Below are 16,414 nucleotides of genomic sequence, written 5' to 3' on the forward strand. Positions count from 1 at the left end.
GGGCACTATGACTTGGTACCAACTCGATGGCGCCTAACAACAACAACTACGTAAAATACAAAGGCAATATTTAAGCATAGGGTTTGGCTAGGTTCCTTCAATGGCTAGGTTATCATGTTAAGTTAGCACTTTATTCTTGTTACTTCCTGAATGAGGAATATTATGAGGAGGGTGGGAGAAATGTTTACAACCATATTGTATAACTTAAACTGTATGTAATAAGTAATTCTCTAACCTCGAGGATTCCTGGTATAGTGCTGTAGAATTAATGTGCTGGACTGCAAGGTCGCTCTGAACTACAAGGTCAGCAGTTCAAGCTCACCAGCCTCTCCTCAGAAATCCTACATAGGTTCGCTTTGAGTTGGAGCCAACTCAAAGTGCTTAAAATCATAATATCATCAACTTCTATAAGGGCTTCATAAAGTACTGCAAATCATAGAATTATTACTTTCTTTTCATTTTAGGACTATGAGAAACGGTTACGAGACCGAAATGTAATTGAAACCAAAGATCACATAGATGCCCATCGGGCTGTGGTAGCCAAGTACCTCCAGCAGGTAAGAAAAATCATTTTTAAAATAGCTATCACTCCAAAATAGGGGTTTCCTTACTCATAAGTGTGTACCACTATTTGTCCTTCAGTTTGTTGTACTGTGTGTGGCTTATGTGATGATGTGATGCTGAAAGCTATGCCAAAGGTGTTTCAAATACCAGCAGGGTCACCTATGGTGGACAGGTTTCAGCTGAGCTTCCAGATTAGGGATAAGAACCTTCTGAAAAAAAACTGGTCACTGAAAAACTTGTGGCAGCAGAACGTTTGTCTGACACAGTGCTGAAAAAATGAGCCTTGCAGATGGGAGGCACTCAAAATATAACTGGGAAAGAGCTGTCTCAACAAAGGGCTCGAATTTAACAAGTGTGAGGATACCATAGGACTGGACAGTGTTTCCTTCTGTGGTACTTAGGGTTGCGATGAGTTGAAGCTGACTTGATGACACCTAACAACAACATGGAGTCCTGGGGTGGTGCTGTAAGATAGGCACTGGACTGCTAACACGAGGTTGATGGTTCAAATTCAAATACATAACAATTAAACTCAATTTTCACCTTTCAAACATGCGAAACCATTCTAATGCATCCCAGATTATTATTGGGGGTTATCTTCATTGGGGCAAGATTATGAAGAAGTCTGCTTCTCAAACTTCTTTTGATACTTGAATCACAGTACCTATGTCATCAGAAAGAAAAAAAAATGTTTTTAAACCACATGCTACCAGCCCTTTTGTTGTTAAGTGCCATCGAGTCGGTTCCAACTCATAGCAACCCGGTACAGGGTTTCTGAATCTTTGCAGGAACAGAAAACGTCATCTTTCTCCCTTGGAGCAGATGGTGGGCTCAGTCTGCGAACCTTGTGATTCACAGTCCGGTGTGTATCCTACAGAACCTGCTCTTATGCACTAGAAAACTCAAAGTTGAAAATGTCCTGTATTTGCCTTCCTTTCCTCATTTGACCTTTATTTAATAAACTGAATTTGCAAGCCATGTGACAATGATTATGAGATATTTTCCCCATCTGGTTGATATACTCTGTAGCTCATGTATAAAAAAAAAACCAAACAATTGATGATATTCACATTCTTTGGGCATGTTACCAGAAGGCACCAGTCCCTGGAGAAGAATGCCGTGCTTAGTAGACCGCCAGTGAAAAAGAGGAAGACCCTCAACAAGACAGACTGAAAAACAGGGGCTGAAAGAATGGGCTCAAACACATCAATGGGCTCAAACTGGCACAGGACCAGACATTGTTACATTCTGTTGTACATCAGGTCCCTGTGAGTCGGGACTGACTCCATGGCATCTAACAATACCACCACCAAAGAATAATTAGGAAGTGGGTCTGTCTAGATAGGAAGAGAAGTTGACAATTAGCTCTAGACTGTGTGTGCTTTGAGACTCGCCCTATTCTTTTCTAGTTGTTAATTTAACAAAATGGCATGACCTTTCCAGACCCTGATGTTAGAACAGTAAAGAAAACAGAAAATAAACACCTTCAGAAGCTTGTAGTGGATCAAAGAGAATGCAAGAGTAGATTTTTGCAGTAGGAGGAGGTGGCTGTACTATGGAGAAAGAAAAGCTGGGTAAAGGAATGGGGAGCCTTAGGCAAAGAGTTGAAGTTTAGGGAGTGAATCCTGAAGTTTATAGAATAACAACATGTGAATTAATGCGCTGGACTACAAACTTGGTTTTAACCACAAGATTGGCGGTTCAAGCTCACCAGCCACTCCTTGGAAACCCTATACAGGTCCCTATGGGTCAGAACTGGGTCGACAGTGCTTAACAATAACAATAAAATAAAATTTATTTCTTTCCCCAGGTTCGAGAATCGGTGATAAATCGTTTCCAAATTGCCAAACACCACTTCCTTCTTTCTGATCTGATCATAGAAGAAGAAGTTCCTAATATCAGGTAAAAACAAACCCTATTTTGTTATAAAAAATTGTTATTTTTATCATAGGGAAGATAAGGAGCCCTGATGGTAAGGTGGTTCAATGCCCAGATGCTAACTGAAAGGTCAGCAGTTTCAACCCACCAGTGGGTCTGCGGAAGAAAAGACTTGGTGATCTGCTCTCATAAAGACAACAGCCTAGGAAGCCTTGTGGACCTGTACTACCCTGCCCTATCAGGTTTCTGTGAGTCAGAATCGACTCAATGACACACAACGTCAGAGATGCCATATAATTAAGATTTTCCTCGTTATATCATAGAATAATGCTGGAGACCTCGTAAAAGCCTGGTTACTGTCACAAATACGTTAATGGGAGAGTTCTTTTAGAAAAAGTCGTCCTCAGTTCCCTCCCCTCCATCACTTTCGAGTCAGGATCCATTTCTCCCATCACTGTTTCCAAGCAAATATCACGAGCTTAGACCATTTCTCCTTAACACCATGCTGCTTCGCAGCTTAAATGCCACAGCCATCCCCTGCACATGCCCCTCCCTACTTTCAGAATCCCCCTGTGCCAGATGTCCCCTTGCTCCCCCACTCCAAGCAGTGGGGGTGGCTGACAAGGTAGCCCTCTGAGATTCTGGGAGAAGAAGGGTGGACGGGGGGAAATTGCAAATTTACATGGAAATTGACTATTTGCTTGATACACTCTGGTCATTCAGTCGAATCCTTCAGTTGTCTCACTAGGGGTGGATACATAGAAATGAAAGATCATTTTCTAAATAGGTAGTCTCCTTCTATAAAAAATTTCTTAAGTGGCACAAATGATTTGTGCTCAACTATTAACCTGGGAGTCCTGGTGTGGCACTGTAGGATAAAGCACGGGATCGCAAGATAGGCTTGAACCGCAAGGTTGGCGGTTCAAACCCACTATCTGTTCCTTGGAAACCCTATATAGGGTCACTATGAGTCAGAACCGACTCGACAGCACTTTGCAACAAAAATTAACCTGGTGTGGAGCTGTAAGATAAGCACTGGACTGTTAACCACAATGTTGGTGGTTCAAATCTACCAGCCATTCCTTGAAAACCCTATACGGGACCACTGTGAGTTGGAACTGATTCAACGTCACTTAATGTTACCTTAAAGTTTGGAGGTTAGAATCCACCCAGCAATGCTGTGAGGGAAAGAGCTAGCAATCTGCTTCCATTCTTTCTAGGAGACTGAGAGTTTGAATCACGGCAAAGGTTCTGACATTAATATTGGTTAGTGCCATCAAGTTGTCTCTAACCCATAGCGATGCTGTATATAGGGTTACTGAGGAGCAACTAGTGTGTTTGAACTGCCAACCTTGTGATTCAAGCCAACATTGCAGTCCAGTGCATTAACCTGCAGCGACACACCAGGTTTCTTCCAAGAAAACCTCTGAAGCAGTATTATTCTATAACACCTGGGGTCACCATGTGTCAGAATAGACTCAACACCAATAGCTTTGGTTTGGGTGTTTTGGTGCTGTCCACTGGTGCTGTAGGATAAACACTGGACCACAAGGTCCATTTGAACCACAAAGGTCAGTGGTTCAAACTCACCATCCGCTCCTCGGAAACCCTATACAGGGTTGCTATGAGTCAGAACTGACTTGATGGCACTTAACAACTTTAACATCAGAACCTTTGCCGTGATTCAAACTCTCTGTCTCCTAGAAAGAATGGAAGCAGATTGCTAGCTCTTTCTCCCACAGTGTTGATGGCTGGATTCTAACCTCCAAACTTTAGGGTAACGTTCAGTGACGTCGAGTCAATTTCAACTCACAGTGGTCCTGTATAGGGACCTTTACTGTGATTAAATCTCTAGATCTCCTAAAAAGACCCTTTCCTATGTATGTATTTCTTTTCCTCTGACACACCGTAAGTTTGGGAGGGAGACTAACAATTGTGATATCCCTAGCAACCACTTTCTCTGGGTTTGCCTCCATTCACTCACCCGAGTGAGGCTGGGCCACATGAATTCCTGCACACCTTCTCTTTTTATTCCATGGCCAGAAGTCACTCATTCAATGTTATTTCCGTCATGAAAATAACACTTAGAATAGATGATGAATTTTCATGCTGTTTTTTCCTTTTCTGTTCTTTTTTTTTTCCTCTGCTTTACTTTCTGCATTAAGTTCTGAAGGCTCAGGGTATGTTTTTTCTTCTTTTAATTTTGCTTTGTTCTTGGCTTTAAACTAAGATGTCTATATTGAATGGTCTCAGCTGACAGGATGTTCCCATGCTGATTGCTGTGGGTGGGAGGTCTCATGGAAGGAGCCACCTCCAGGGTGGGAGGGGGTATTGATGAAGGAAGGGATATGTCATATACCTCGAGGCAAAGCTGTCCTTCGGAGAGTCCCAGGTTTGGGGTTGAAGGTGTCCTGGAAGAGTGATTGAGAAGATTCTAGCTACTCTGAAGGTAGAGTGACCTGAACCTAACTAAACCTTGCTGCCTAGAAGGTGCTTATAAATGGGATCCGTTTCTGTGCTCTGAGGAAAAGAAATCCCTGAGGACAAATGGGAGCACAGCTTGGGGAAGCCCTATTGGTTCCTCAGGGGGGCCATCTGTGGGCCATCTTGGGCAGCAGGCCAAGGTCATCTCCCCTGGGAGAAGGCCAAGGTGAGCCAGCACCCACCCTTAGCTGAGAGGCAGTTGCAGCCCCTTCTGGATGGAGCCAAGGCCTGTCTCTGTGGCTGTCTAGCATAGTCACTGAGGTCAGCGTGCAGATACAATGTCACTTCTGTGTCACTCTTCAGTCTCTGGGCCAGATTCTCATTATTTGCTCCATGGGCCATTCTCCCACAATTCACTGATGGTCACTTTCATCTTCCAGGAAGTGTCTATGTCACTTCAGTGAAAGGCAGAGAGCCGAGTCAGGTTACCCAGTAAGCAAGATAAGCACGGGCTGACTTGTGCCTGCTTACTAGTGTGTTGCTTACTTACTAATCTGTAGTGAAAAGCATATGAAAGTGTTCACTACAGATTAGTCAGTAAGCAAGAGTCAATCCATGCTTAATTTGGTGAATGGGCCTTCTGTCCCTGTCAGGGACAGTACATTTAAATAGAGGCTTTGATCGTGTAGGAAGGTGCTGTGCGGTTGGGGGAGAGACAGATGACCAACCACAGGTAGAAGCAGAATCTTTTATGTGATGAGAAACTGAAAGTTGCTCCCTACAGATGAGTAAGCACAAGTAAGCCCATGTTTACCTTGCTTACTGCGTAGTCCACCCCTGGTACATGGGCATGAGAGAAGGTCCTTCCTACCCCTTCCCCATCCTTCCATCCCCTCCACCTCCTGATCATAGTCACTGGCATCATGATCATCGTCAGTCCCTAATAGCTGCAGCCGGAGGGCACCTACTAAGTGCTAGTGTAGTGATTATGAGTCAGGCTGCTAATCCCAAGGTCAGCAATAACACAGAAGAAAGATGAGGCCTTCTGCTCCCATAAAGATTTACAGCCCTGAAACCCTATGCCGGGTCGCTATGAGTCAGAACCGACTCCATGGCACATACGTACTAAGCGTTAGACCAGCAGACCCTTCCTCATTTACTCCGCTCTAAAACTCTATGAGGCTGAACCATTACATGCTTCCTATTAATCCTGCTTTCCAGCTGCTGAACAAAGAGGTGGGGTGAACTCATCTGCCCAACATCAAAGAGTGGAGCCCACAGTCACACCCTGTTTTGTCAAACTCCAGAGAGGGACGTACCCTAGCAGCTGAAGGGCACAAGCTAACCAAGGGCTCAAGGGGCTTGGGAGAGGGGGCACCCCTTCCAGCTGGTGAGGTGAGGGCTCCAGGGACACACAGAGAGATTGCTCCTGAAGGATGAGTACTTTCCTGGACAAAAGAGAGTGATGAGAAACACTCCCCGTTTCAGGGACTGATGTGAGGGTTCAGGGAGCAGCAGATGAGCAAGGCAGAGAGGAAGAGACTGGAGGAGGCTTTTCTTCCCTTTTAATAAAGTAGCAGCTTGGTGTGGCACAGTAGGATCAGCACTAGACTTTGAACTACAAGGTTGGCAGTTCAAACCCACCAACTGCTGCTCAAAAACCTTATAGAGGGTTACTGTGAGTCAGCTGACTTGACAGCACTTAACAACAACAATAAAACAACTGTAATGATCTATGAAATGGGCTCTCCCATTCTTGGGACAAGTTTTTACTATTTCCATAATCCTAAGGTGTCTTGGCTGTACCTGTGGGTTTGTCATTGAGCTGCTAACATCAAGGTCAGCAATTCAAACCTACCGGCTGATCTGCAGGAGAGAGATGCGGCTGTCTGCTCCTGTAAAGGTTTCTAGTCTCAAAACATAGAGAGGGCAGTTCTATTCTATCCTATAGGGTCGCTATGAGATGGAATTGACTCAATAGCAAGGGGTCAAAAGGACAAGAATTAGTTTAGGAATCCTGATGATACTGTGAATTAAGCACTGGGCTGTTAACCACTAGGTCGGCAGTCTGAACCCTCCAGTTACTCCGAGGGAGAAAGATGTAGTCAAATTCTATCAAGAGTTACAGCCTTGGAAACTCTATAGAGCAGTTCTCCTCTGTCCTGTGGGGTGGCTACGAGTCTGAACTAGCTCCACCACAGTGGGCTTGGGTTTTTGGTTATACAGACCTTTGGGGCAGAGTTTGGGAAGTCTACAGACCTTTCTTGTCCTTCGTGTCTAAATCCCGTTCTGTAATCGTTAGCATTTTGGGCCTAAGCCTTTTCAAGCTGGCAGAACAAAAGCGACCACTGAGGCCGAGAAGGAAAGGGCGGAAGAAGGTGACAGCCCAAAACCTATCTGATGGAGACATAAAGCTTCTGGTAAACATCATCCGGGCCTATGACATCCCTGTGAGGAAGCCCACAGCCAGGTGAGTATGCGCTGAGGCAACGGGCTGGATCCCCAGCCATCATACGTGTAGCGTTCTCACGCTGCGCTTTTGACGTCGTTATTTGTTCTGAAGGGCAGGAGGTTCTTGATGAAGGCCAGTTTCAGTCAAAGCCCATTGGTTGTAAGATCCACAGCCAACTCAGCCAACTTTAAACAAAAGAGGTGATTTATTGAGAGCATCTCATAAAACTCAAGGAACAGCTAAACTGGGGGAGAGACTCAGGAATGAAGATGGCTCATCTGAGGCCACAATGTTTGTCTCACTGGCTCCTTCTCTGGGTTTGCTTCATTTATCTCCATGTGATGCAAGTGGTTTCTCTATCCAGAGTTCCACCAACCAGGCATCATCCTTACCTTGTCCTTACCTGGGTCAGGTGTTGATCCATGGTCTAATCATGGCCAGAGAGAAAGGGTGACAAGGGCCAGCCTTCCTCAGAGAAGTGGATGTGAGGTGGATTGTTAGGTGCCATCAAGTCCATACTAACTCACAGCAACCAAAAGAGACCAAACACTGCCCAGTCCTGGGCCAACTTCACAATTGTTGCTACACCTGAGCTCATTGCTACTGCCATTTTGCCAATCTATATCACTAGGGGTCTTCCTCTTTTTTGCCGACCTTCCACTTTACCAAACATGATATCAGTGTCCAGTGACTGGACCATCCTGACAGTAGGTCCAAAATATGAGAGATGACGTCTGGCCATCCTGGTTTCCAAGGAGCACTCTGGCTGCATTTCTTCCAAAATGGATCTGTTTGTTCTTTTGGCAGCCCATGGCACTTACAATATTCTCCTCCAACACTATAACTCAAAAGCATCAATTCTTCTACGGTCTTCCTTATTCACTGTCCAACTTTCACATGCATATGAGGTTACTGAAAATACCATGGCTTGGGTCAGGTGCACCTTAGTTCTCAAGCTGACATCTTTGCTTTTCAACAGTTTGAAGAGGTCTTGTGCAGCAGATTTGCCCAGTGCAATATGTCGTTTGATTGACTGCTGCTTCCATGAGTGTTGATGTTTGAGCCGAGCAAAATGAAGTCTTTGACAACTTCAATCTTTTCTCCATTTATCTTGATGTTATTTATTGGTCCAGTGCTGAGGATTTTTGTTTTCTTTACATTGAGATGTAATCCATACCGAAGGCTGTGATCTTTGATCTTCATCAGTAAGGATTTTAAGTCCTCTTTGCTTTCAGCAAGCAAGGTGTGTCATCTGCAGGTTGTTAACGAGCCCTCCTCCAATCCTGATGCCACATTTTTCTTCATATAATCCAGTTTCTTGGAGTATGTGTTCAGCATACAGCTTGAGTAAGCTTGGTGTAAGAATACAACCCTGGCACACATCTTTTTTAATTTTAAACCAGTCAGTGTTCACTTGTTCTGTTCAAACAACTGCCTCTTGGTCCATGTACAGGTGGATACAGGCTCTGACACATAAGTGCTGGGAGCATAAAGATGTGACTTCCCTTTCGGTTGTTTAGAAAAAATGATTTATGACTCTTATGTGGAAGTTCATTGTAAGGGGGGTACAAAAATCATGTGGGAGCCATGTCTGACTTCCTCTCACCTCACAGAGGGGAAGGAGAATAAAACTCAAAATCAGCCTAAAGTCCATTCCTATGAAGCAGAGGTCAGACATGCCTCCACCCTACAACCTTCTTTCCCCTATTCTGACACCAACCAATCCTCCCTCAACCCTCTCTGCTTCACATCTGAGCTTGATTACCCATTGCAATGGCCCCACACAACTCACAACAGTACTCACAATTATGGAATTTATTAGGGAAGTGAACAGGATCAAACAGGATTTATTAGGGAAGTAAACAGGATCAGGATCAAACCCACCCCAGAATGCAGCAGTTCTCCGGTAAGGAACACCTCTTCTCTGCCAGGCAGTGTGTTCTTTGGCTTCTCAGCCATGTGACCCCCACCTTGGTCTCTGCCTGGGGAAAAGTTACAAAGCTCTTTTAGCCAGGCTGTGAATGCCCAAAAGGCACATTCTGCAAGCCAGTCTCCTGCTCATAGGCACTCGGCTCCACTCAGTCCATGGGCCTAGAGCCGCGAGCTGCTCTGTCTCTTCATTTCTCCACCTCTACCATCACCTCTGCTGTCACGGCATTTCTAGGCTGGGATGTCACACTCCACTCTTGCTCTTCTTTCTTGATCCTGGCAGCATCTATTCCCACTTCTGAGATGGCTGCTTTTAAACCTAACTGGAGGACAAAAGTAGCCAATCCCAGCCTTAGAGTCATACACCTTATTTGCATGACCCCACCCAATCACTTGGTGGGAATTAAGAAGACTTTGGATGGAAAAGTTTTATCAAGTAAATTCAAGGTACCACAGGCCACAACAGAGAATGTTAACCATAGGTAAGATGGGCCTAAGTTTTTTATTTGCTCAGAGAGCAGCGATGGAAGGACCAAGAATTGAAACTCCTATTTGTTTTTATCATTGCCAGTGTAATGTGGGAAACTATCGATGATTCTGTACTCATCAGATTCCAGGCCCTAGGCTAGACTTTTTCACATGCATTATTTCCTTTCTTTTTCATGGTCATGACAATCTACCTATTACAAAGGGAAAAACAGAAATCGAATATAAGCAAGTGGCTGGCTCAAGATTTCTCGATGCTGTCTGATGTCCTAGAAGAGTATGCTTAAGGCTTGAGTGTCGTCTTTCTTCTCTAGGCTCTTCCATTTTGGTTTCTTTCTCTTTTCATACCATTATTTTGCCCTGTTTGTCTTTACTAATTCTTTCACCTATTACAGAAATCAGGTCATCACCAACTATCCCCAATGTTTTCCTGCCTGTACATATTGATTAAACTCTTCTTTTCAACAACATAAATGGTGACTATATTCATGTACCTCCTCAGATGGAATACACCAGAGTCAAATCAGCTACATCTGTGTAATGAGCAAAGAGGGAAGCTCAGTACCGTCAGTCAGAACGAGGACAGGGGCTGACTGCAGGACAGACTGTCAGTTGCTCATATTCAAGTTACAAGTGGAGCTGAAGAAAGTTAAAGCAAGTCCACAAGGGTCAAGTACAACCTTGAGTATAGCCAACCTGAATTTAGAGACCATCTGAAGAATAAGTTGGATACACTGAACACTAATGACTGAAGACCGGAGGAGCTCTGGGATGACATCAAGAAGATCATACATGAAGAAAGCAAAAGGGCCCTTAAAAAACAGGAAAGAAAGACCAAAATGGATGTCAGAAGAGACTCGAAATTTGCTCTTGAATGTAGCGAAGCTAAAGTGAATGGAAGAAATAGTGAAGTAAAAGAGCTGAGCAGAAGATTTCAAAGTATAACTAGAGAAGACAAAGTTAAGAATTATAATGCAATGTGCAAAGACCTGGAATTAGAAAATGAAGATAAAAGAACATGCTTAGAATTTCTCAAGGTGAAAGAACAGAAGAGAAATTCAAGCCTGGAGATGCAAAATGTTGAATCATACAGGAAGCATCACAAGAAGATGGGAGGAATTCAGTCACTGTATCAAAAACACCTCGACAGCATTCAAGCATTTCAGGAGGTAAAATATTGTCAAGAAATCAATGGCATTAAAAGAAGAAGTCCAAGCAGCAGTAAAGGCAGTAGTGAGAAACAGAATACAAGTTGAGACGTTTCAACAAATGCACGCAACACTGGAAGCACTCACTCATCTGTGCCAAGAAATGTGGAAGATAACTATCTGGTCAACCAACTGGAAGAAATCCATGCCAAAGAAAGGTGATCCAACAGAATTTGGAAATTATTGAACAATATAATTCATATCATACTTTTCATGAGGATAATTCAAGAATGGTTGCAGCAGTACATTGATAGGGAGTTGCCAGAAATTCAAGCTGAATTCCTAAGAGTAAGTGGAATAAGGAATATCAATGCTAATGTCAGATGGACATTGGTGAAAAGCAGACTATCAGAAAGATGTTTACCTTGTTTCATTGATGATGCAAAGGCAGTCAACTATATGAATCGTAACCAGTCATGGGTAACAGTGTGAAGAATGGGTGTTCCAGAACACTTCATTGTGCTCCTGAGGAACCTGTATACAGACCAAGAGACAGAACACTCAAACAGAACAAGAGGATACTGAATGACTTAAAATCAGGAAAGGTTTGTGTTGTGGTTGTATGTTTTTACCATACTTACTCAATCTGCATGCTGAGCCATAATCCAAAAATCTGGACTATATGATGAAGAATGAGACATCAAGATTGGAGGAAGACTCATTAACAACCTGCAATATGCAGATGGTACAACCTTGCTTGCTGTAAGTGAAGAGGACTTGACGCACTTACTGATGGTCAAAGACACAACCTTCTATATGGATTACACCTCAACATAAACAAAACACAAGTCCTCACAAATGGACTGATAAGCAACATCATGATAAACCCAGAAAGTTATCGAGGATTTCATGTTACTTGGATCCACAAACAGTGCCCATGAAAGTAGCTGTCAAATTGGACGAATCTATTGCAAAAGACCTCTTTTGGGGGGAAATAGATTACCAGGCCGTTCATTTGAAGAACCTTTGAGTGGACTCCAGCCACCAAAGTTTTGGCTAGTAATCCAATACTTCACCATTCGTTCCACAGTTACAAGGAAGCAAGCTGACCCTACACATGCCAGTGTAGACTCATCAAGAGAGCAGTCTGAGCTCTTTCATTAAATCTGGACAAATTTCTACCCTCCTCCTCCCTTGTTGTTGTTAAGTGTGGTCAAGTCGGTTCCAACACATAGTGACCCTGTATAGGATTTCCAAAGCTGGTGAGCTTGAACCACTGACCTTGCGGTTCAAACGGCTTTGCAGTCTGCCGCATTAACCCACAGCCCCACACCAGGACTCCTGGCACCCAGGCAAACAGGATGTGCACCCTCCGTTTCTGTGTTGCCTTAGACTGTGCCCTTCTCTCTTCCCTAGAATGTATCCCTCTGTTATTTGTTTACATGTCAGTCATCCAGTCCAGTCTGAGCATAAGAGTTGTCTTACTCGTCTTCACGACCTTGGGGTGTAACTCAAGGCTTAACAAAGTAGATACTTAACAAATATATAATAACACACTTGATGGTTTTCCAAAGAGAAAGAGGTTTTCTCTAGCAACTGTTTTGTTAAATGAGTCACTCACATTGTCTCATAGTCTGCCCACCCTTGGCTGTGATAAACTGAGACAGTCTGGTAAGAAAGAATAGCTTGCACTTTGCCCAGGAATGAATACAAACTACTCAGTGAGCCCTAACATTCAGTACCAACATGCAAGTGGAGTGTTCGGATGTGGGGGAAGGTATCTGGGAGAGGCTCTGGGGATGACCTTCATTTGTCCCTTGAAGAACATCAGCTCATTAGGGGACTCTGAGTTTATTCTAATGGTGGTATAATGATTTGGAATGGATAGCAACTTGAAGACTAATCAATAGGAATGAAATGTACATGAAGAAATATTTGAGTTGGCATATTTTTTGTTTTATCATTTTCACCACAATTAACAAGAAAGGATGTTAGCTCAGAAAGGAGAGGAGGGAAATAGCCCACTGAACTCAACCCAAGCTAGGAATCCCTGAGCCTCTGTTTCTCAGGGAGCTTGGCAAGCCTAAGGAAAATCTCTTGCCTATGCTGTGGAGCTCAGGGTCTTCAGAGAGTTCAAGTTTGAAGGAACTGGGAGAGGACCAGAGCTAAATGAAGCGCAGTCTGGTCTGAAAGCAGAGGATTCTGCTACTTGAAAAGGTGGGACTCTCGTGTATGGCAGGAATGAAGAATTCTTACTCAGAGAGCTCCCAGAAGAGAAGACTAGAGGACTGGGAAAACCATGTGGGAGCTGTATCTGACTTCACAAGGAGAAAACAGAACGTCAAAATCAGCCCAAGGCCAATTCCTATGAAGCGGAGGTCAGACATGCTTCCACCCTACAACCTTCTGAACCCTAGTCTGACACCATCCATCCACAACTCTCTCTGCTTCACATCTGGGTTCGGATAACCCATTGCAATGGCCACATAGAACTCCTAACAATACTCACAAGTATGGGACTTATTAGAGAAGTGAACAGGGCTCAAAACCAACTCAGGATGCAGCAGTCTGCTAGTCCGGACCGCCTCTTGTCTGCCATACCCCAGGCATGGTTCACTCTTGTCTTCAGCCTTTCCGCCTGTGGTCCCCTGGCCTCTGCCCTGCTCCGGCAATGGTTACAAAGCTCTTTTAGCCAGTCTGTGAATGCCCAAAGTGCAGTCTCCTGCCCATGGCACTTAGCTTTACATAGTGCATGGGCCTAGAGCCCGCAACTGCTCTATCTCTCCATGCCACCACCTATGCTGTTGCTGCTTTTCTAGGTAAGGATCTCACACTCCACTCATGCTCATTCTTCTGGATGGTCCTGGAATCTTCCATTCCTGCTTCTGAGATGCTCCCTTTAAACCCAGCTAGAAGGCAAAATTAAACAACCCCAGGCGTTAGAGTCTTGCATAGCTTCTTTGCATGGTCCCACACAATCACTTGGTGGGAATGAAAAAGACATTGGCTAGAAAACCCATATCGAGTAAATTCAAGGTACCCCAGGGACTCTTTCCTCTGTCCTCAGTCAGACAAAGCAGACCTGAGGACAGAAGTTGGGAAGACTGAAGTCATCACTAGTTGGCTGAACAGAATCGTATGAAAAGCCTTCTGGGTGAACAAGCATAGGGCGAAAATGTTTATCATCACAGTCATCAGAGATCAAACAACTTGAGGGAAAACCCTCTTCACAATAAATAGACTGTCTTTTCTCTTTTTTGTTGTTTGAGGGGCATTTTTGTTTTAACTCTTTGTTGTGATTTAAATAAAGTATACAGAGCAAAAATGGCTTTCACTATTGCATGTCATGACTTTGATTACAATCTCAATATGTAACAACTGTCTTCCCACTTCTCCGAGGGTTTACTGTGCCCATTCAGCCTTTGTTCCTGTCCCGTCCTTCCTTCTGCCTGGGGAAACACTGCCCTTCTGATCTCATAGGAGTATTCTGGGAAGTGTGTACCTCCCAGGCATTATTGTTCATTCACCTTATAGGCCTATCTGTTGTATAGCACCATAGGGTATGCATTGACCTGCTAACCTTAAGATCAGTGGTTCAACCCCAATAGCCACTCCCAGGGACAAAGATGAGGCTGTCTGCACTTGGAAAGATTTACAGTCTCATCAGAAACCCTGTACGGGGTCCGTCTGAGTCAATCAATGGCAGGGAGTTTTATTGTTTAGCTGAAAGTTGAGTTCAACACCAGGTTTGAGGGGCTTCTAAAGGCCATAGTCTTGGGGATTCCATGAGTCTCGGTGGGCTCGGTAAGTCTTGTCTTTCTGATGATTTTGATTTTTGTTCCCCGTTTTCCTCCTACTCTATATAGGACCCTTTAGTGTGATCAGCTCATCAGCATATTGACTTTTTTTCGTCTGTTTTCTCTCCCAGCAAATTCCACCAGCAGTCAAGGTCTTCACGGACTTTCAGTGAGAAATGTGCTGCTTCCCCTGCCCCCCACAGTCCAACCCACGGTGTGGACTACCCCCTTGGCCAGGTGAAGTATCCAAATGCTGAATTTCAGCTTTGTATTTTACCCATTTTGCTTGCAAGAGTTGTGTATTCCTGGTATGGTGCTGTATGGACCAGAAGGTCAGCAGTTCAAACTTACCAGCTGCTCCTTGGAAACCCTATGCTGGGTCACTATAAGTCAGAACCAACTTGATGGCACTTAACAACATAAACTTCACAGTCTGTTTTCTGTCTCTATTGTCTTTGGAAACATGTTGTTAGGTGCCATTGAGTCGGTTTCAAGTCCTAACGACCCTATGCGCAACAGGATGAAACACTGTCTGGTCCTGGGCCTTCCTACAGTTGCTACATTTGAGTCCATTGCTATTCAGTAAGCATGTTCTGCCTCTGCTAAGAGCAAAGCTATTCAGTTGACCACTATGGACTTTTACAATCTCCTCTTGATTTTTAAGGTTTTAGTGCGTCCTTTCGTCGAAGTTTCTTTTCAACGAACTATTTGCCATACAACTACAGCCGAAGGACCAAACCCCAGCTGGAATGAAGAACTTGAACTTCCCTTCAGGTAGGCATACTTTCCCTCTGTAAAGAGCTATTGGCTGTTCTGGAGAAACGTGATAAACGAGAGGCTCAGAGAGAAGGGGTGAAGGTGGAAGGTTGTAGAGTTAATGATCAGGACCAATGGCCAGTTCTTCTTGTACCTCAGGTGACTCCGTTCAGGTTAAAAAAAAAATTTCCACACTTGGAAAATTCAGGTTCATCTTGGGACACCCCACTGCTCCCCAGACTCTGGTGTCTTACAACCCAAAGCTTCTCATTCCCCTTGCTTCTCCTTTCTTCCTCATCTCTCCAACTGTAGAAGCTTTAGGTAAATGTGACATTCCTAGCTCCCATAAATAACACTTTCTCCATCACTAGCAATACGTTAAGGAGTCCAAGGGGTGCCGTGGGAAGCCCCCCAGGTGGTCTGCTCCTCTAAAGACCTTCCGTCCTGGATACGTTATACAGGGTCGGTGTGAGTTGGAATGGACTCAGTAGCAATGAGTGCCTAGCAAACAACACATTGGAATTTTAAAGTCTGGACCAAAGTATTTTAAATATATATATATACCATATGGATGGTGGTCATGATGCTTGTGCACCATGGATTCAGCTCTGACTCACATAGCAACCCTGTATGGGGTTTGGGTTTGTTGTTGTTGTTAAGTGCCATTGAATCAGTTCTGACTCATAGCAACCCTGTATAGGGTTTCTGAGGAGCGACTGGTGGGTTTGAACCTCCAACTTGGCAACTCAAACTGATCTTACACCTTGCAGTCCAGCGCATTCTCCTGCAACGCCACACCAGCATTTATGAGGCTGTAAATCTTTAAAGGAGTAGAAAGCCTCTTTCTCTCACAGAGTATCTGATAGATTTGAACTGCTGGCCTTGCCTCGAGTTAGCACCCCAACTCTTGACCTACTAAACTAGCAAAGCTATATATGTATAAAGTCATATATATATATATATTTGTTGTTGTCAGGTGC

The 16,414-nt window shown here is 44.1% G+C and overlaps 1 protein-coding gene across 1 annotated transcript in view; it reads left to right on the plus strand.

Annotated features, from left to right (window-relative positions):
- CC2D2A (coiled-coil and C2 domain containing 2A) overlaps nt 1-16,414 on the plus strand; it is a 175,007-nt gene that overhangs the window by 107,833 nt on the left and 50,760 nt on the right. The window contains exons 19-23 of the mRNA XM_006873814.1: nt 465-557; nt 2,375-2,466; nt 7,169-7,336; nt 14,810-14,915; nt 15,343-15,452. Coding sequence (XP_006873876.1) covers nt 465-557; nt 2,375-2,466; nt 7,169-7,336; nt 14,810-14,915; nt 15,343-15,452 — 569 coding nt within the window. The remainder of the gene's footprint in view (nt 1-464; nt 558-2,374; nt 2,467-7,168; nt 7,337-14,809; nt 14,916-15,342; nt 15,453-16,414) is intronic.

This window comes from Chrysochloris asiatica, unplaced genomic scaffold (assembly GCF_000296735.1).
Source record: "Chrysochloris asiatica unplaced genomic scaffold, ChrAsi1.0 scaffold00256, whole genome shotgun sequence".
In the NCBI taxonomy this organism is placed as follows: Eukaryota; Metazoa; Chordata; class Mammalia; order Afrosoricida; family Chrysochloridae; genus Chrysochloris; species Chrysochloris asiatica.